The 20,801-nt window shown below is 36.4% G+C and overlaps 1 protein-coding gene across 2 annotated transcripts in view; it reads right to left on the bottom strand.

Annotated features, from left to right (window-relative positions):
• Window positions 1–967: 967 nt before the first annotated feature.
• Window positions 968–20,801, bottom strand: part of pip (heparan sulfate 2-O-sulfotransferase pipe) — a 94,755-nt gene continuing 74,921 nt past the window's right edge. For both annotated transcript variants that reach the window (XM_090409813.1, XM_090409814.1), the window contains 3 exons: window positions 19,733–19,842; window positions 17,759–17,919; window positions 968–4,337 (listed from right to left, as the gene is read on the bottom strand). In XM_090409813.1, the coding sequence (XP_090265939.1) occupies window positions 4,138–4,337; window positions 17,759–17,919; window positions 19,733–19,842 (471 nt within the window). In that variant the 3' untranslated portion in view covers window positions 968–4,137. The remainder of the gene's footprint in view (window positions 4,338–17,758; window positions 17,920–19,732; window positions 19,843–20,801) is intronic.

The raw sequence follows: 20,801 nt of genomic DNA, 5'->3' as shown, positions 1-20,801 counted from the left end.
CGTAGTTCATACTGTTACCAGACATGGTGACCATCTGAGTTTAAAAAAAAAAAAAAATGTAAATCCAGCATATCCATTATCACACGCTTTCCTTCCCCGTTCCTTTTCTAGGCTTGACTATTATTAATTGTGGATCCTTTCCTCAAAGCAACAAAAGATCATGAAGATGGAATGCTGAGCAACAATAAAGAGACAGTCATGGTTGTTTAGAAATTGCTCAAAGTGGTCACAAGGCTAATAATTGTCTATTAATTGCATGCATTCGCTATCCAGTTTTCCTGTTTCACGAAGGAATTTTTAAGCACAAAGGATCGTAGGGAGAAGATTGCATATTATGTTTTCTCTGGCATTGGATATATGAGAGAAAATAATATGCATAGATTCCTCTTTAGGACGAAAACGTTCATAAAGTATAGTGGGACAGTGGGATAATGTAAGAATTAGAGGAAAGTGAAAGTATGGTTTTGCTTATGAAGATTGTATATGGTTTTAAGTTCGAAGGCACAAATGAAATTGCGCAATTTAAGCTGCATATACTAGAGAAGCGAATTTTAGCGAAGCCAAAGATCTCATCTTGTTTGTTTCGTTTTGTTTATCCCTTTTTATTTGGCGAGAATTGAGAATATAAAGCTGGGGGAATTGCATGGATGACGGAAAAATGAATGGTTTGGATAAATATGAATCTGAAAGACTAACACCGATATCTTATGCATGTCTTGGTACTGATTTCGCCAATACAATTCAGTGTGGAGATATCACTTAAGTTGTACCGCTTTACTTCTAATTTAGTACAGAAAGTTAAACTTCAAAATATAATAAATAAATAAAATATCAAAATAATTAAATGAAATAAATAAAAATTGAAAACAGAAAGATTGTCATATCTTGAAAACTACTGCAGAAAACTTCTCTATAGTAAGAGTTAAATTGTATATTTATGAATGTTTTGACTAAAAAGAAAAATCCATCAGCGGCAGTAATGAGGTATTTTATTTTGTGAACACTATTACACACACCTATTGCACAAAAAATATTTTTATGCATAATGGTGTTAATTGAACAGATACTTAGTTTTCATTGAAAACAGTTTTGCGAACACAAAAATATTAATTCACTAGTTTGGAAATGCAAATATACATGACGATCCACAAACTCTTAAAACAGGTGTGTATTAAGACACACCTGTTTTAAGACAGATGCGTCTTTACACTCCAGTTAATGTTATTGACAACTTATTGCAGTCTGATGCTGAATGAGCATCGTAAACATGAAAGTTTCAATTTTCATGTATAAAAAGAATGAACTTTTGGATTCTGCGGCAAAAAAGTAATGAGATCGAATTATATATGTAACTAGTTAGTCTTTAGTTGCTTCTTCAAACGAATATTCACAGGGCATCGTGTCTGGCATCACAGTCGGAAAGGAAAGAATGAAGAACGGATTAACAATAAATTTTGTGTAAACCTATAAGGAAAACGTCCCACTGAAACAAACGAAATGTCACGAACAACTTAATCGGACAGAGCTTTGCTTGAGTATAGTTTAAGCGTTTAAGAAAGCAGACAGAATGTAACAAATGATCCTCGAAATGGACAAGAGAAAAAGGACTTACACCAGCGCTTATTTGGTGGACAATTTGCTAGGAAGTAATGAGAGTCGATTAACACTGAGAATGCCACAAACTAGTTAAATATGTACGAGGATATGGAATTGATAAGGTGTGTATAATGACCGACTTGGGAAAAGGAAAAATTTGCACTGAACTTCTTCCACGCTGTTTTCATGAATAGGAAGAATGTAGACGATTGAATCCTTGTAAAGATTTCGATCAAATTTCTGTTAAACCCAGGGACGAATTCTCCATGCTTGCTGTGCAAGCTCATTGATTGAGAAAGAAGTAATATTTATTTGTTAATAAATGCATGCATCTATATGCATTCCATTCAGGCTTTTATTTTTGTAGACAGAAGACGTCTTAAGCTTGCGCGGCAATAATTGAGCTTTGCGTTCTGTATCGAAGGCCGATGCTTGCTCTAGTCAAAGCTGCCTTGGCTTGCTCGGTTGTCGGAGCTTCCAGGTGCTCGCTACAGCCTGTGATTTCATGCGAGCGCATAGCCATTTCCGCTCCCTTTACGTGTCTCACTCTGTTGCTTAAACACAGGCCATACGCAGTCAAAGTAACTCTAGCCAGTGAGCTTCAGCCAGCCTTTACAAGTGTGCGTGTTGCTTGGGAAAATTAAGTTACAACCAACTTTTTATGACGATATTATTGACTAGTTCATAAAGAAGAACCGTAGGGTAGATTTGTATTCAAGTAGCTAAATTGAAAAAGATAGAATATCATTTGTAAAATAAATGTTGTATTTGTATGATTAAAAGTACATAAATTTCTAAATATATAGTTTTAAATGGTCATTTATTCATAATTCCGCTAATCATACTTCAATTACACCTCTCACTTCCTGAATGATAACAAGAGCATGCGTGAATTTCAACACCAGCATTCGCCCCTGGTTAAACCAGGTTCCTTGTGAGGGATGAGAGTTGGTGCTTACAATATAATCCTCACACAAAAAAGTTATTTCTAGTCAAAATTGCTCACAAAAGAGATAAACTATAAGAATTCTTTCCAGAAGGAAGAACTGTTACCAGCAATTACAGGTAGTGAAATGTTTTTTTTTTCTCCGAGAATCAGGTATGTGCAACCAAAGTTTGAACATTCTGGATGGCAGCTTACATGGCCCTGTGCCTGCTCCCAGGTTTCAAGTGCAAACGTTGCTGATTCACAAGCAGATTGCAGCATTCAACAACGCTCCTTACTCCTCTGACTTGGCTACAGCAGACTTTCTTTTTGTTTCCCAAATTAAAGTACTCCGATTTCATAGTATTTACGACACTCAGAAGAATGTGACTGCAGAACTGAATATCATTACAGAAGATGAGTTTTCCGTTTCTTTTCAAAGATTTCATGAACGCTGTAACGAGCGCTTGAAGAAGACGAGTAAGAAGCTATTTAACATACCCATAGTTTAGCTTATTTCAATTCCTTCATTACGTTTTTGCCGTCTTGTGAATTTATCATTTTGTGAAGCCTATGCGTGTAGGCAACCGCATAGGATGAGGGAAATGAAAATTGATTCTTCTGCGCTGGACAAGACAGAAGATATTTCAGATTTCGATTACTTATCTTCACAGCCTTAGACTATCTCTCTGATTTATTTCATCCAAAAATCTTTCATCGTTATTAACGGTATCGTTATAATTCATACAGTCAGAGGCGGATCAAACCGCCAGGGGACCCTGAACTATGTAGGAAAATTAAAAGAGATCTATAAGAAAGATATATAGATATTACGCATTTTGATGATGAATTGGAACACTTCTACCATTTTTAAAAGAAGATAAAGATAAATTCAATACTGCCACACAAGTATACCAGGCTGCAAGAGAAATGTCATCCACTTTTACAATGTAAAAAAAAAAAAAAAATTTAGGGACCCCGTAAATTTTACCTCAGGGACAGCCCCAGCCGGATATCGGCTCCTGCATACAGTTTTATAAGCTTTCTGAAAATATGCGATATATCATTTTTTTTTCACTCTTAACCTTTCCCATACCAAAATTGCCAGCAAGTACATAATCGATGTTAATGCGGAATAGCAATACCTTACCCGTAATCGGTTTATAGTTCGTCTTGAATGTTAGGTATTAGATTAAGAGAACAAAATTTCATCGGATTATACGACCAAAATAAGTATTTCATGCATCTGAAAGGCCAGTTATTTTCAAAAAGGATCGATAAGAAATAATTTTTCGTTAAGATGAAAAAGGTATGCAAGATCTCCCAGACTTCACAGAGCGACCTGTAAGACTGCACTGGTTCTTTCCTCAAAGGCCGTAGCACATGAAGCCATTCGTTGTTTAACTCAACGAATCTGAAGTCCATAACTGAAATACACGAATTGCCGCTATACAGAAGACCTATTACATCAGTCATGCACAAAACTAAGAAAGGTTTGCCGTTTTATTTTCGTTTTTTGACTGTTATATTCCATGTCTTTTCAAACCTTGCGTGAACTCTATAACTTTTTTTCTTTGATGCTACTTGCACAAAAATTTTCACACTGCTACTTATTTTTATTGTGTGACATCGTTATCATCCTCGTACATGTTGTATTCCTCAACATCCGAACTGACCTGCAGCTGGCGGAAGTGTTGATACAACCTTTGTAGGGCAAAATGGTAAAGATCATATTCTGCAGAAAGATTAGCCTTTAGTAGAGCCTTCACTTCTTCCGAAACGTGCTGTTTTTGTGGGTTTTGGTTCTTGCGGACTCCTGAAAAGAAAAAAAAAAAGTTTTATTTTACTTTTCACCAATTCCCGTACATCTTATTTTAATTTAATTTAATTTAATATTTTTATTATATTTTGTTTTAAATTTTGTTAGCAGATAGCACGTCATCACATTTGGTCACACTTTATTAGATAGATGCCTTATGATTGATGATTTCTATATTAACTGTTTTTGAGGATTCACCAAATTCCATTGTAGATGATATCATTCAGGAGAGCTTTTGCTTGGTGGAGGTCTTATTAGAGTACTAAAATATCTCAGGCTATTTACTAAAATAAAGAGTCAAAAGGCTCATTTTCGGCGATGCAAAATTATGTAAATCAAGTGAATATTAAATCCAGCATTATTTCAAAGCCGAATATAGAAAGTATGAAAGTTTCCGGTGAGTGTATTCCTGTAAGCTCTCTGATCAACTTTTTTTTACGAAACTTCCATAGTTTCTACATTCGGCTTTGAAATAATGCTGGATTTAGTACCATAGGCAATGCTTGGTCTACTGAGCTGAGATTCTCCCTTCTGTCCCCTCCCTCTCAGTCGACTAAGCAGTTAACATTATCCTAATTTCAAGGAAGCAGAGCAAAATAATATAATAAGTATATAGTGAATTTTTAAATAAATAAAAAGTTAGTTCAGTTAATGTCTTTTATTCCCTTATAGGGTATAAATTAGGCTAGGCTATAATATTAGGCTAGGCCTTTTAATCCTATCTAGCTTTTGAAGCTAGATAGGGTTAAAAGTGAGTGGGCAGTACAATCTACACCGATAGCCAATCAGAGATAGCTGATCCATCACTATCATTAATCATAATATTAATTATTAAATATAAGTGCAAGAGATGGCAAACATGTGCTGCCATCTCTTGGTACCTAACCCTAACAAGATATGTTCTTGGAAGTTATTTTCCCACTTGGTTAGACTATAATAAATTTAGTTTAATCCTTTATCCAAGTGTAAGCAAAGGTTTCGTCATTGAGACCTTTATTGAGGTCTCGTCAGTGGGAGCAGATCCAGAGGTGATACCAAGGTTGAAGCAATGCAGAAGTCATATTTCTATATGCCAGTTGCCAAATGGTGTCACATCTTATTATTTAATTACTCTGGATTAGAGAAAGATGTTGGAAGTTTTTCCCCACTTGGTTAGACTATAATAAATTTAGTTTAATCCTTTGTCCAAGTGTAAGTAAACAAAGTTTGCGTCTGAAGTATCTTCAGGACTGATCTTTCTCTAAATCCAGAGTAATTTAATAATAAGTTGAGACACCTTTTGGCGACTTGTATAGGTAAATATGACTTCTCCATTGCTTCCACCTTAGTATCACCACCTCTGGGTCTGGCTCCCACTGACGAGACCTCAATAAAGGTCGAAACCGGTCTGGGTAGTGGCCCTTCCCTTAATGCATAGCATTATACATGTCTGCAAGGAATGTGCTTTGCATTATGGGTGATACTAAGACAAGTAGTAATGAGAGCTTGGTCCACCTTTACCACGAGTTTCCTCAGCTTGAAGATACTTCAGGCTTCAACTTTGTTTGCTTACACTTGGATAAAGGATTAAACTAAATTTAAGATATGTTCTTGTCTGAATTAGTCAGAAATAAAAAAAGTGATTTATTTATGTGTATCTATACTAATAAAAAGTAGATGTATCTATGTTTTAATTATAATACGAACTAAAAATTTAAAATAAGTGTTATCAGTGAGAAATTGAAGTAAACTACATCATGTTAATAATTGCAAGAAATGTGAACACACCGGAAGGGTATTATTAAATTACTACCTCCCAATATCTCACTATCACGTTACTAACGTGCTGTAGGTTGATCAACTATCCTCTTGCAGAGGTCTAACATACAAAAAATAAATAAATTTGCTATATTTGCTGTCACTCCCAAAACTGACCAACCAAAAAATTATTTTTCCAATAAATTTGAAAACTTTTCCATTTTCCAAAAATTATTTCATTTTCTAAATCAATTGCGACGTTTCATCGTTCCTTTAACGTTATCTTAATGGTTGGTTTTTCCCTTTCAGTCGTTTCCGACCGTAGGTGACTTTGTAGGCATTGTCCACAAAGTATTCCTGATTATATTTTTACAATGTAAAAAAGGTAGTCCATCATTACTTTCCCCAAACCCCAATTTTATCCGGGCAATACTGATTCTATAATTATCTTTAAGAAAAAAAAAAGTTATGCCATTGATCCTAGGATGCAATACACTCGTTGTATTGCATTGTACCCCATAATACAATTCTTGAATAATATAATATACGAGGGTGGTCTGAAAAGTTCTCGGCCCTCCACCATATATGGCAACACTATCGGTAAGATTAATTTTTCTAAGTTGGAACATCTGTCATAAGCATCCAAGTGAAATTGCAAGTCATTCTATCAAGTAGTTTGTTTTATACAGCTGTCTGAAGCAAAAGTGTTGTCTGTATCCCTTGAAATGGATAAAATTGAGTATTGTGCGGTTATAAAATTTTTTGTAAAAGAAGGTTTAACGCCAAAAGAAATTCATTCGAAGTTCATAAAAGTTTATGGGTACTCTTCTCCTTCGTTTTCGACAATTAAGAAATGGGCCGCCGAGTTTAAATGTAGCCGTACCAGCCTTGAAATGATCCACGTGAAGGACGTCCAAAAAGTGTAACAACACCAGAAATCATTGATCAAGTGCACGATATGCTATTGGATGACCGGCAAGTCAAAGTGCGTGAAATTGCTGACACTACAGGCATTTCAAAAGAACGTGTAGGATATATTTTGAATGAAGATTTGCAAATGAAAATGCTTTGCGCAAGATGGGTGCCGCACTTGCTGACAGCAGATCAAAAACGACATGAAAATCTCTGAACAATGCTTGGATCGTTTAACAGGAATAAAACTGATTTCATGCGTCGATTTATGGATGAGATTTGGATTCACAGTTACACACCAGAATCCAAGCAGCAGTCAAAACAGTGGACAGAAGCCGTTTGTTCAGCGCCAAAGAAGAAAAGTCAGTTCATAGCAGGAAAGGTCATAGCATCGGTGTTTTGGGATGCTAAAGGCATTTATTTATTAATTATCTTGAAAAGGGTAAAACAATAACCGGGGAACATTATTCCGATCTTTTAACCAGACTAGACGAAAAAATTCGTGAGAAAAAACCCGGTTTGCAGAAGGAAAAAAATAATCTTTCATCAGGACAATGCACCTTCCCACAAAGGTGTTTTGGCAATGGGAAAATTAAGGGATCTGCACTATGAATTGTTGGAACATCCACCCTATTCCCCAGACCATTATCTTGAAAATATGCTCCACAGACATTATCCCGTCCCACCAGGGGCGAATGCTGGTCTTGAAATTCACGCTTGCTCTTGTTACCATTCAGGAAGTGAGAGGTGTGATTGAAGTCTGATTAGCGGAATTATGAATTACTGACCATTTAAAACTATATATTTAGAAATTTATGTACATTTAATCATACAAATACAACATTTTTTACAAATGATATTCTATCTTTTTCAATTTAGCTACTTGAATACAAATTCTACCCTACGGTTCTTCTTTAGAACTGGTCAATAATATCGTCATAAAAAGTTGGTTGTAACTTAATTTTCCCAAGCAACACGCACACTTGTAAAGGCTGGCTGAAGCTCACCGGCTAGAGCTGCTTTGACTGTGTATGGCCTGTGTTTAAGCAACAGAGTGAGATGAACGTGAAGGGAACGGAAATGGCTATGCGCGCGCATGAAATCACAGTGCTGCAGCGAGGACCTGGAAGCTCTTACAACCGAGCACGGCAAGGTAGCTTTGACTAGACGAGCGAGCATCGGCCTTCGATACACAACGCAAAGCTCAATTATTGCCGCGCAAGCTTAAGACGGCTTCTGTCTACAAAAATAAAAGCCTAAATGGAATGCTTATAAATGCTTGCAGTTATTAACAAATAAATATTACTTCTTTCTCAATTAATGAGCTTAAGCATAGCAAGCATGGAGAATTCGTCCCTGCGTCCCAATACAGGGACGGGATAATGGCTCTAGAGCATCGCTGACATAAATGTTAGTCTTAAAGGAGATTATGTTGAAAAATAAAAATAATTTTGAAATTATAAATTCGTTTTTTTTTTTCATTATTAGACCGAGAACTTTTCAGACCACCCTTGTTCTGTTATATTACATTAGATTATTTATTTGTTTCGCAGTTCTAACTTTTCATTTTGCGCACTGCTCTTAATTTAATTTTGATTAAATTAAGAACAGTGCTCTTAATTTAATCAAAATCTTAATTTGAATAGTGCTACAGATAAAACTGTAGCACTATTCAAATTACTTCCCTAATTTACTATAGTTCCATAAGTCATAATTTTTATTATATTATCAATGATTAATTGAACTAAGTATTTCAAAATAGAGAGTAGTTGAAGGTTTAGATTCTCAATAGCACTGTTTAGTGCTATTTGAGAATGTTACTTACATCATCACTAGATGGCAGCACGTTCTCAAATGTAAACGACATTTCAATTTGTGAAGGTGCGGTTTGCTTTGAAAATGCGTTGGGGTATTATTATGCAATATCTCCATGAAATCCTGTTAACTCATAGAAGAAGGCTAGTTCTTTTGTATGTATACTTGACCCTTTGGCCTTGCCTGTGTTTTGTTATTTCAGCTTTCTTGCAAATTATAAAAATGAGATGATTGTTTAATCAGCGCGAATAATTTACTTCTTTTTATTTTTAGAGGGGCCTGTGGCATAGTATAATTATTAAAAAAAACACGTAAGTCCACAATAATTTTAATGAATAAATAAGGTAGATATTTCGTACAAAAATCATAGTACATCTTCAGTGTTACAAACAGATAGGATTAGAATACAAGTAACGAATATTCGGTGGATCACCTATTAAAATACAATGTTGTCGCGAGCTAGGAAATGAAAGAAATTAATAAATAATTATTATTTAAGATAATTAGTTTTTTAATAATTACATAAATTGAAAGTCTCCCATATCTTGGAGAGAGAGAGAGAGGCAATCATTTAGATTTAAATTCGGTCGGCGTAAAAAAGCTTCACAACTTTCTTTAAAGAGGTGTTCATATTTAAACCTGCATCTATGAAGTAGAATAGCTTTATCCCACTGGATATTATGGGTAATACTGGTAGTGGTAATACTGTGTTGTGCTAGACCAGACTTCTGAGGTTTGTCGTAATCAATATAATATTGATGTTCTTTAATTCTTTTTTCCACAGAACGGCCAGTTTGTCCAAAATAAGAAACATCGCATTCACGAGGAATTTTGTAAACGCCAGCCAAAGACAGAGATGACAGTTTAACTTTTGTAGAAGGCAATAAAGAAGAAATTTTGTTGATAGGAATATAAGTGGGAATCAATTGGTACTTGTTTAAAATTCTACCTATAGGTTCTGAGATTCCTGGAATGTAGGGGATTGGAACTCTGCGAACTGCTGATGAAACCTTAGGTATTGGAACATAAGATTCAATTATCTGTTGGATTTGATTAGGGTGGTAATTATTAGATACCATTAACTTTTTAATGATGGAAAGTTCTTGTTGTAAGATTTCTGGAGAAGAACAAACTTTATGTGCCCTATTAATTAGAGATTTAAGAATGCCAAATTTTTGAGATGTATGGTGAGCAGACATTTTATGATGTATCTGCCAGTAAATGTGGGCTTTCGAAAGACGCTTGTAGATAAGGTACCAGAAGAAGTTCGAGTAAGCAGGATGTCCAAAAATGATAAAGTACCAGAATTTTCCTTTTCCATGATGAATTGGATACAAGGATGAAGGCTATTTATCTGTTGTAGAAAGGTAGAAAGCTGATCTTCAGTAGGTGACCAAATGGCAAAAACATCATCGACATAACGATACCAAAGAGATGGTTGAGGGTGAATGGATGAAAACATAGTCTCTTCTAATTGTTTCAAAAAATAGTTAGCCAAAGGTGGAGACAAAGGACTACGCACGACAGTACCTTCAACTTGTTTGTAGAATTTGTTTTTCCAACTAAAATAACCTGAATGGATAACAAATTCGAAAATTTTTGCGATATCTGGAGGGTAATCTTCATATAATAAATTGATTGTGTCGGCTAATGGGATATTGGTAAACAGAGATACAATGTCAAAACTGACTAACAAGTCAGCCTGTTTGATTTTTAAATATTGATTTTACCGGGAAATCTGTTGAATTTTTTTCTGTAGGATCTTGAATGTCCAGTGAGAGCACTTAAAGAACGAGACAAGACTTTTGCGATTCAGTAAGTAGGAGAATCAATGCAAAATTCACGATTGGTCGTACTGGATAGCCTTCTTTATGGATTTTTGGGAGACCATATAGACGAGCAGATCTTCCAAAGTAGGTGCGTAATGTATCCACATAATTTGGGTCCCAACTGATGACCTCATCAAGTAATTTATTTAATTGTTTAATCTGTGAATTTGTAGGATTATGCGTGATCTCTTAGTAGGTAGATGTGTCTTCTAAAAGACTGGATACTTTGGTCTCATAGTCAGTCTTATTCATGATTACAATAGCTTTTCCTTTATCGGCCTTAGAAATAGATTTGCAAAAGTCTTGTCTCATTCTTTAAGTGCTCTCACTGGACATTCAAGATCCTACAGAAAAAATTCAACAGATTTCCTGGAAAAAATCAAGGATTTAAAAATCAAAGAGTCTGAGTTGTTAATCAGTTTTGACATTGTATCTCTGTTTACCAATATCTCATTAGCCAACACAGTCAATTTATTATATGAAGATTACTCTCCAGATATCGCAAAAATTTTCGAATTTGTTATCCATTCAGGTTATTTTAGTTGGAAAAACAAGTTCTACAAACAAGTTGAAGGTACTGTCATGCGTAGTCCTTTGTCTCCACCTTTGGCTAACTATTTTTTAAAGCAATTCGAAGAGACTATGTTTTCATCCATTCACCCTCAACCATCTCTTTGGTATCGTTATGTCGATGATGTTTTTGCCATTTGGTCACATACTGAAGATCAGCTTTCCACAACAGATAAATAGCCTTCATCCTTGTATCCAATTCATCATGGAAAAGGAAAATTCTGGTACTTGATCATTTTTGGACATCCTGCTTACTCGAACTTCTTCTGGTACCTTATCTACAAGCGTCTTTCGAAAGCCCACATTTACTGGCAGATACATCATAAAATGTCTGCTCACCATACATCTCAAAAATTTGGCATTCTTAAATCTCTAATTAATAGGGCACATAAAGTTTGCTCTTCTCCAGAAATCTTACAACAAGAACTTTCCATCATTAAAAAGTTAATGGTATCTAATAATTACCACCCTAATCAAATCCAACAGATAATTGAATCTTATGTTCCAATATCTAAGGTTTCATCAGCAGTTAGCAGAGTTCCAATCCCCTACATTCCAGGAATCTCAGAACCTATAGGTAGAATTTTAAAAAAGTACCAATTGATTCCCACTTATATTCCTATCAACAAAATTTCTTCCTTATTGCCTTCTACAAAAGATAAACTGTCATCTCTGCCTTTGGCTGGCGTTTACAAAATTCCTCGTGAATGCGATGTTTCTTATTTTGGACAAACTGGCCGTTCTGTGGAAAAAAGAATTAAAGAACATCAATATTATATTGATTACGACAAACCTCAGAAGTCTGGTCTAGCACAACACAGTATTACCACTACCAGTATTACCCATAATATCCAGTGGGTCAAAGCTGTTCTACTTCATAGATGCAGGTTCAAATATGAATGCCTCTTTAACACGTTCATTGACAATCACGCGTTATCGCGTTGACGTCGCTAACTAAATAAAAAAATTAAAAAAATTTGGCCACCACACGAAATTCCAATTTTCAGCTTGGCAATGAAAGTGTGAAAGAAAGTTGTGAAGCTTTTTTACACCGACCGAATTTAAATCAAAATGATTGCCTCTCTCTCTCTCTCGAAGATCTGGGAGACTTTTATTTTATGTAATCATTAAAAAACTAATTATCTTTAATATTAATTATTTATTAATTTCTTTCATTTCTTAGCTCGCGACAACATTGTATTTTAATAGGTGATCCACCGAATATTCGTTACTTGTATTCTAATCCTATCTGTTTGTAACACTGAAGGTGTACTATTATTTTTAGTGCGAAATATCTATCTTATTTATTAATTAAAGTTATTATGTGGACTTACGTGTTGTTTTTAATAATTATTTCTTTTTTAGAACTTAATTGTATTATAGGCAGTTAGGTGCGAAATCCAGATTGCGCAAGCTGTTTGTTAAATTTTTACGAATTTTGCGAGACGGTTGTTAAACTTACAATGCCTAATAAGTGTAGAGTGGCATACTTCAAAGTGGCTAATATAGTTGGGCCATGAGGTTTTGTATGGTGACAGAAAATCCAGCTGGGGAAAGGTTAATTATTTTCCCATCCTCTGTGCTTCTTTTCTCTCATACCCTTCCTTACGCTTCTAGAAATATTATAGGAGTATTACCTTTCAACAAACATCCACTAAACTTTGCCTGGGCTACTTTTTAAGGTGTCCCATGCTCTGCATCAAGGATTTTGCTTTTCTCGAATTGTCGTGAACCTAAAAGGCCATTTATTGCACTGAGAAGGGGCCACGGCAAAATTAAGAAGGGATGCTTGCTGATTATGGAACTCGTTTATACTTTCTCTGGGATGAGGGTTGTAATTCTCAGAAAGGTAGCCCACTGGGTTTTATTTTTTTTTATTTATATTTACATGGAACCGATTGTTAAAAATTTATCACACCCCTGTTTTATGTTTAGCATACATACATTTTGGGTTACCAACATACCGTTCATGATATGTCGTAACTGGTTCATACCATTCATGTCAATAGCCGAATGTAGCAAACAATTTATAAATATTACGTTATTATCGACTCCTCAAGCGATTCCACTCCTACGGACTTCGGCAGCATAATCGACAAAATTATGTTGCTTATGAGATCGGATACCTCGCCGTCATTTGGAAGATTTTCTCGACGTCCTCGCAACTGCGCTACAGAGACCCTTGAACTATCAGAGGATTCATTTGTTTCCTACATCAATACTACACATGCGATTGATTGGATCTAAATATCCAATCAGCGAACACTGATGATTAAATTAGCGGCTAGTCTAGTGCAGCAATTTCTGAAATAAAGTACGTAAATTGATTGATGATTCACACTCTACGTAAGGCATATTTTTAGGGCGATTCTTCAGTCAAAATGGACCTAGAAATATATCCCACTTAATAAAAGACGCGTGAATATAGTAATTTTTTTGCAGCAATATTTCGCATGGAAAAAAAAAATTTCCGTTCTTCTGTATTTCGACAAGCTTTATAAACGGAAGAAATTCATACTAAGTTTGCATCTTACTAAATGGTGAGAGAGATTCCATGAATATTTATTGTAAACAGTTTAGCTGATTTTGTATCGTACAGTGAAATCATGTCTAGAGTCCAAAACGTGTTTACACACACACTGCTTGGAAAGAAGTCAACGGACACCATAGTGTAAGGAACAAACAGCCGTTTGCATCCCACCTTAATAAAATGCTGGATCTCCTTTCGCTGCGATGACTATACAATCCTATGGGGCATAATTTCCACAAATGTATGATAGCAATCAATGGGAATTTTGGACTATTCTTCCTGTAGGCATGTAATGAGGTCCTGGACTGTTGAGGGACAGGCGTCCCTTGACTTCACCCGATGCTGCAGCTGATCCAACAGATGTTCAATAGGATTGAGATCAGGGGTCTGTGGAGGCCAAACAAATGTGGTGGCGTTCATGTCCACAAACCACTCAGTTACAGCAGCAGTCTCGTGATGCATTGCATTGTTCTTGCTGGAAGAGACGATGGTGAGTTCCCTAGAAACGCCTCAAAGTAGAAGGCATTGCATTGTCCAGAATGTTCAGATACCGCTCACAGTTCAGTGTTCTTGTCACCACAAAGAAAGGTCCAAGGTCAAACCAAGAAAAAGAGGACTATACCATCACACCGTTACCTCCGAATTTCATAGTTGGGGTTACACACCATGGTAAGAGACGTTCACGGGAAATCCGCTTCACCCAAGCTTCCACGTCGCACTGTACATGCTTTGTGCACCACTGAAAACGATGCTGCATGATGGTTGGAGTAATGGGATGCTTGCATATTGCCGTCCAACCATGGAAACTCACGTGAGCTTTGGTTCTAAATGTTTTTGTGCAGATTCGTGTTCCAGTCCATTCCCAGAACTCCACATTCAACGTGTGAGCCGATGAAGGGCGTCTTTTTCACATTATCCTTTGTAGCACCCTAAGGTTCACGTTCAGCGAATGTGGTGGGTCGTCCACTGAGTGTAGCACTTGCAATTTACTCCCTGCGCTTCCGTTCAGTATGATGTCACTGACTGTTGAACTGTGATGACCCAATTTGTCAACAAATTGCAGAATAGGTAGGCCTGCAACATGGCATCCTATCACAATGCCTCTTTCAAACTCCATCAATTTCCTTCTTGCAGCCATTTCACTTGGACACAGTTGCATTGACTTGAGAGCATTACATTCCTTCATTTATACCGGCTACAAAACACGTGACTCGTTACATGGCATAATGCACCTTGCTCATGGGAGTGTCCATGTCCAAGCAGTGTATATATGTTTCTACGTCATTCACAGACACGAAGTCGCAAGGCTTATAGAAAAGAAATGCTGCGTGTGTGGGCACGATTCAAGAGTAAAGTAACAGACCTTGCCGAATTCTTGTCAACGTATGTATTCTTGACGAATACCTTATGGAAAAGACTGTTCGACAGATCTGAAGGATGGAATGAGAAATGAATAGGAATAGCAATTGTCCGTGTTATTGTAGGTTTAGCAAAAATGGGAAGCATGATGGACGCCATTTTTGCTGAACAACGCCAATGGGAGCATCTGTAGAAGACACAATGCGGAAACTAACCGTCTGCAAGACAGTGGCTGAGGAGCGTCTGTGAGAAAGGATCCTCAGTCAGCCGAATTGCTCTTTTTTTGAATAGTATCCAGATGAAACGTTTTAGGTGAGCCATCCAAAATGTGAGCAATTGGAGCTTGGAGCAAACAGTACTCCAAGGTTTGGTGGATTTGGGATTTGCATATAATAAGCCTGACAGACAAAAAGTAACGTCCTGAGCGAAAAAAACGTCAGATATTTTGGAAGCTGATGATGCTACAGAAGTAATATGCTTGTGCCAAGAAATGCTAGGAATAATAGCCTGAAAAGAGATATCTGGTTTGACTGTTAAGTTGAGCATTATGAAAAGATAAGGTGAAAAGAAACTAAGGTCTTTCTTGTAAGAAAACAGACAAAATCGTGTTTTGCAAGCATTGAAAGAAGGGTGGTTATTTTAGATTATCTTGAAGCATGAACACTGCAAGGTTTGTCGGATGAGTATGATGCGTACTGCTGTCATCAGCAAACCTGTAGATAGTGCTTGGAGTCAGTGAGAGAAAGGTTCTTTATGCATAAAAAGGAAGAGTGCTGCCTTCAGGAATACCTGCATTAATCAGAAAGTATGAAGAGAGAACATTCAACCATTACACGCAGTGAATGACCCGAGGGAAAACGATAATCTAATTGCATAGGGAGGAAGGCAGACCATAAGATAGTAATATGTTGAGAAGCCCTCCATACCAAACCTCATTGAATGCCTTGGAAATAGTGAGTGCAACAATAAAGGTTTCATCAAACCATTCTGTAGCACGTATCAAAAGGTGAGCAATGTTAAGAAGATCTGCTGTGAATCTTCTTTGGCAGAATTTATATTGGTGGTTACTGATTAGCTGACCGTTCTCGAAGATACCTGTCTTCATTATTTTAGTCAGCACTGATGTGATAGCAAAGCTCAATTTTCTGGTAAATAATACTTATTACTTTTTTTTGTTTTGAAAATGGCTGTATATGGGAGTTACTTACATTCTGTGGAGTGGGTATCAGCTGAGTTTGATACAGTGCAGAGAGAGAGAGATACCTTCAGGACTAGAAGCTTCTTTTTTTTTTTCCAGATTATTCAAGATTCTTGTAATGTCTTTTTAGTAGAGGGCGGCCAAGAGAGAGATGTAATGCAATGTTTCTGGTAAAGGAGGAGGTGATTTAGTCATGTTTGCAGGAGTTGAGTGAGAAGAATGATTTCAGGAGGTCAGTTTTACTTTTAGGTAATGTTGCAATACTGCCATCTGATTGAGAATGAAGTGGGAGCACATTTGGATAGAAATAGCGCCCAACAGATTTTGCAAAGGACTAGATGGCTATTTGGAGGTATAGCCAAAGCATCCAAAACTATGAAGTCGGTCTGTTATGTCTTTTATACCAGAAAAATGAACATAATACACTGGTCTCGTAAACCAAAACAAGAAGGCATGAGTGCAAATTTTCTATATTTAGCCCCTCCAAAATCTAACTTAGTTATTACATTACCACAGCGTTGATTACCGATTTGTGCATTTTCAGTTTCTAGAATTGGTATGCTTATATGTTGAATTCATCTCTTTCATCTGACTGTCAATTTATAATCCGAAGGGCAGTGTTGCTAAGGAGGCTGTTATAGAAGGGCAGATATTACTATTACGATTTTGATCCAAAAATCGAAGCAGTTAGTGATTCGAGGAATAGTAAAAACATGAACCATGTAATATTCAACATTTTAATTTATGACTGCAGTCTTCAAACATGACTTCACAAAATAGTAATGTTTTAAAATAAGATATATAATAATACATGTGTTATTTCAAACTGAAAATAACTTGCATGAATTTCTCATAGTATGATGAAGCACACTACATTATCATGGAGAGGCTAAGAATTTCTAACGAGATTATCGAAATAAATAAAGTAAAATAAATAAATAAATTCCGTGCGATGATACTGCGTTCCCCTTTTTACGGTACCCCAAATTTTATCCGGGCTCCGGAACCGTTATAGCTGACGAATCAGATCTATGGCTGGGTCAGTATTCCTGACTATATAATCCGTGTGTCCTCAGACTGGTTTGCCTGTTTGCGAGATGAAAAACATCAGATAAACTGGCAGAAAAAAACCTGCTGTCCGCGCCCAAGACCAGCTAACTTGGCTATGGCTGAGGAAGATCCTTAAGCTCCTCACGTCGTTGACGGGAATCGAACCTCGGACACTCCTTCCCGAGGCATATGGTTGGGAAGCGCAAAGCCACTAGGCTAACTGCGCGGACATAAATAAAGTGAAAAACAGAATTTAGTTTAGTAACAACAGTAAAATTAGAAATACTCACAAAGGAACTGAATTTCGTATTTATTATCAGCGAGGAGAAAGGTTCTGGCGGGCAACACAAAGACATGGTATTTGAAATAAAAATAAATCATTTTAAATGAATGAAGGATGCCCAAGTGATTTATTTACCTAAACTGTGATACATTTTGAATGCACCCTTGAAAAACGTCGGCAGCATTTTTTCAAGCACTTGCAGAGTAATATTCATTTCTTCTAGAACTCCCACTACTGCGTAGTTGCGTTCTATGTTATATTTGGCCTGTAGCAATGCCCAAGGATCATTCAGTAACCTGAAAACAAACATTCCACAGTAAGAAATATATTGAAACGATTAAAAAGAGACAAAGATTCACAGTGAGTCAAGAGTGAAATAAAATTATTATATATAAACGTAGTGTTCAACTCTGTTAAAAAGATTAATAATAATATAACATTTTACTTATCTAGCATACATAGTAAAAGGTACGTACTCTAAATACCTGTTTCCAATATCAGTATTCTCTAAATACCTGTTTCCTTTTTGAACATTTCTTCATGTTTATGACCCCCCCCCCCCCCACCCCGCAGGATTTCTTTACATTCGAAATAGTAAGGTTTCCCGTCCGCTGTACGTAAATCCAAAGTTTAAATAGCTTTGTACTTGACCAAGCGATTGCACGCCCTGTACAGATTGTATGGAACTAACGCTTGCAATCTGTATTCACTTTGATAACGACGGTTTCTTTCACTGATTCATCACTCCCCTTTTTTGCCGTTTAATCAAAAACTTATCCATATTAAATTTAATAAGTTGTAATTAATTTTAAAAGTTACTAAAATCAAAATAAACAAATATTTAACTATTCCATGTACCAATCAATCTCAAAACACGAACTAGAAAATTCGATATAAACTGTTTCTCTTTTTGAAGGGACTCCGCCTACTCTAATCTCACAACTCTCCCGCAGCATTGCCAACTTAATGTTTGCTGTGCCTCAAAGAATTTAAGAACCATCGTTATATTTGATCATATCTGAAAGCACTATCTTACTATTCTAAATTATTCTTAGGCTTCCATCTCATTTCACCTTGCACACAACATACGGTTTAAAAGCAAATCCCTTCAAACTTTTTTTTTAATGTGTAAGCGATTAAACAGGTTCCCATTTTTTGGAGATATTCGTTATATATCAATCCATTACAACACGAGTGGTTGCAAAACATAAAACTAATGCCATGGGTAGACAAAGGCCGATGAGAAAAATGAAATCTTTTGATGTTTTACTTGCAAACAGTTGGGATGTTCTCGGAAACAAATCTGAGGGAAATTGTTCAGAAGAACAGAAGGTGAATGATGAAAAAGGAAACTAGAAAGTTGTTTCAATGATTTTTAAACTGATCTGTGTTTTTGGCCAGTTCGATGGAGTAGCTCGCATAAAAATAGCAAAGCCAAAACAGAGCATATGTGAGGAAGTGATTGAAGTGACAACGAGGAGTCAACTATTAAGCAGACTGCCCTCTTCTAGTTAACATCAAGCACTTCTTTTTAAAAAGAGGATAGTGTACCACACTGAAGGTAATAACAACATTCTAAGGTTAGAAGAATTTGGCATTTGTGTGGAGTTACGAGTTATACGAACGAGAAGGTTGTCTTGAATGAATGAGGACAATAAGGTTTTTGAAGACCGAGTTAGCTATGAATATATGATTGTGTAGGAAAGGCTAAAGGTAAATCAACCAAAGAATAGAAATCTGAATAACATCAAAAGGAGAAGTGAGATCTTTCTTCCGCGAAATAAGACAAGACAGGTCTGTGTTCTAGTAGTAGTGAAGTGTGCTAGGCTGTTCTCATTCCACAGGAGAACTGCAAGAAAGTTAGAGTTCAGAACGTTAGTTATTAGTTAAGGAAGCTCTTGAAGCTTGAATTATTTGAAGTAAATTATAGAACGCACACCATATTAGAGAGGTAATGTCTTGTTACAAACTTAAATGTTGATCTCGATGAGGTTTGGGAAGATTTGGATTAGAACTTTTGCTGTACTAAGTTTAGTGAGTTCATACATTATAGAACAGATAAATCAAGATAACTGAAGGATTTATATAACAGGGAAGATGAATACTTACAGGCATCGTTGGTCTTGGCCACAGAAATATGGAAGTTGAAGGACATTATAGCTTTCTCCATCTAGATAAGTACACTCTGGGTCAGGAGTGGTAACACAGTGCTCGAATTTCTGCAGGCAAATAAAGAAGTAAAATTTATTAATTTTAAATAATATATTCACTTTCCTTGCTATGAAGCACATTGAGTTCTATCTACTTCTTGGGAAGCCAACTTTGCAACAGTGTAAATGCAATTCGTGTAGTGAGGGCCTCGTTTCGCGGAAACGAATTTACTCTGTCATAAAGAGAAAGCTGCATATCTTAAGTTCACTAATCGCTTTATGCAGTTGTTTTGAGAAGAAAGAACATTACATAGGTTGTGAACTATGTACAAATGCAGTACTGCATCATAATCAAAGAATATCAATCCTTTCGCTGGTAGTTCAACTCCGAACTGAAAGACTAGCGAATCCATTCTGAAAATTGGCCTTTTTCGGTGCCGTTTCTTATTAGAGATCCCACATATATCTTCCACTCATATATAATGAAACAGAATGAACATAAAAAATAATGAAACAAATATGATAACAAAAATACTCTTTGATAAGATAATATTTTTAAAACTTATGCCATTCCCAGGCCAGTGTCTCATCGTTGTTCGTAGTGAACCCAGGCTGTTCCACTTTGTGCAAGTTCAGAGACAACAAAATATGGAATGGCTATCCACGCGATTTAATTACAGATGAATGGTGGTGTTTCTCAGGCCACAAAAGTACCATTTTTCGAATGGGCATCTGAAGTAGGCGATGAATCAAGGTAGCCATGCTTACGCATAATCATCAAAGGCTACGTCTACAGTTTGCATCTCAGAGACGTTGTTTCCCTGCAGACTAGAATAAAAGTTGTCTTTCCGGCGAATCTCGTTTTCAGCTATGCCTTGTGTATGATTGGCGGAGGATAAGGCGAAAACCTCGGGGAGTTGAATCACCCGATGTCATGGTCCAGACGAAACAGGCAGGAGGTGGCAGCATCCTGCCTGTTTCGGTATAGGAGATATTTTGGAGCCCCGTGACCAAGAATGCTATGATGT

The sequence above is a fragment of the Typopeltis vanoorti genome, chromosome 20, assembly GCF_054136105.1.
Source record: "Typopeltis vanoorti isolate ZY-2024b chromosome 20, IOZ_Tvanoo_1.0, whole genome shotgun sequence".
NCBI lineage: Eukaryota > Metazoa > Arthropoda > Arachnida > Uropygi > Thelyphonidae > Typopeltis > Typopeltis vanoorti.
Note: the sequence above shows the minus strand (reverse complement) of the source record. Positions and strands in the feature narration are given on the sequence as shown.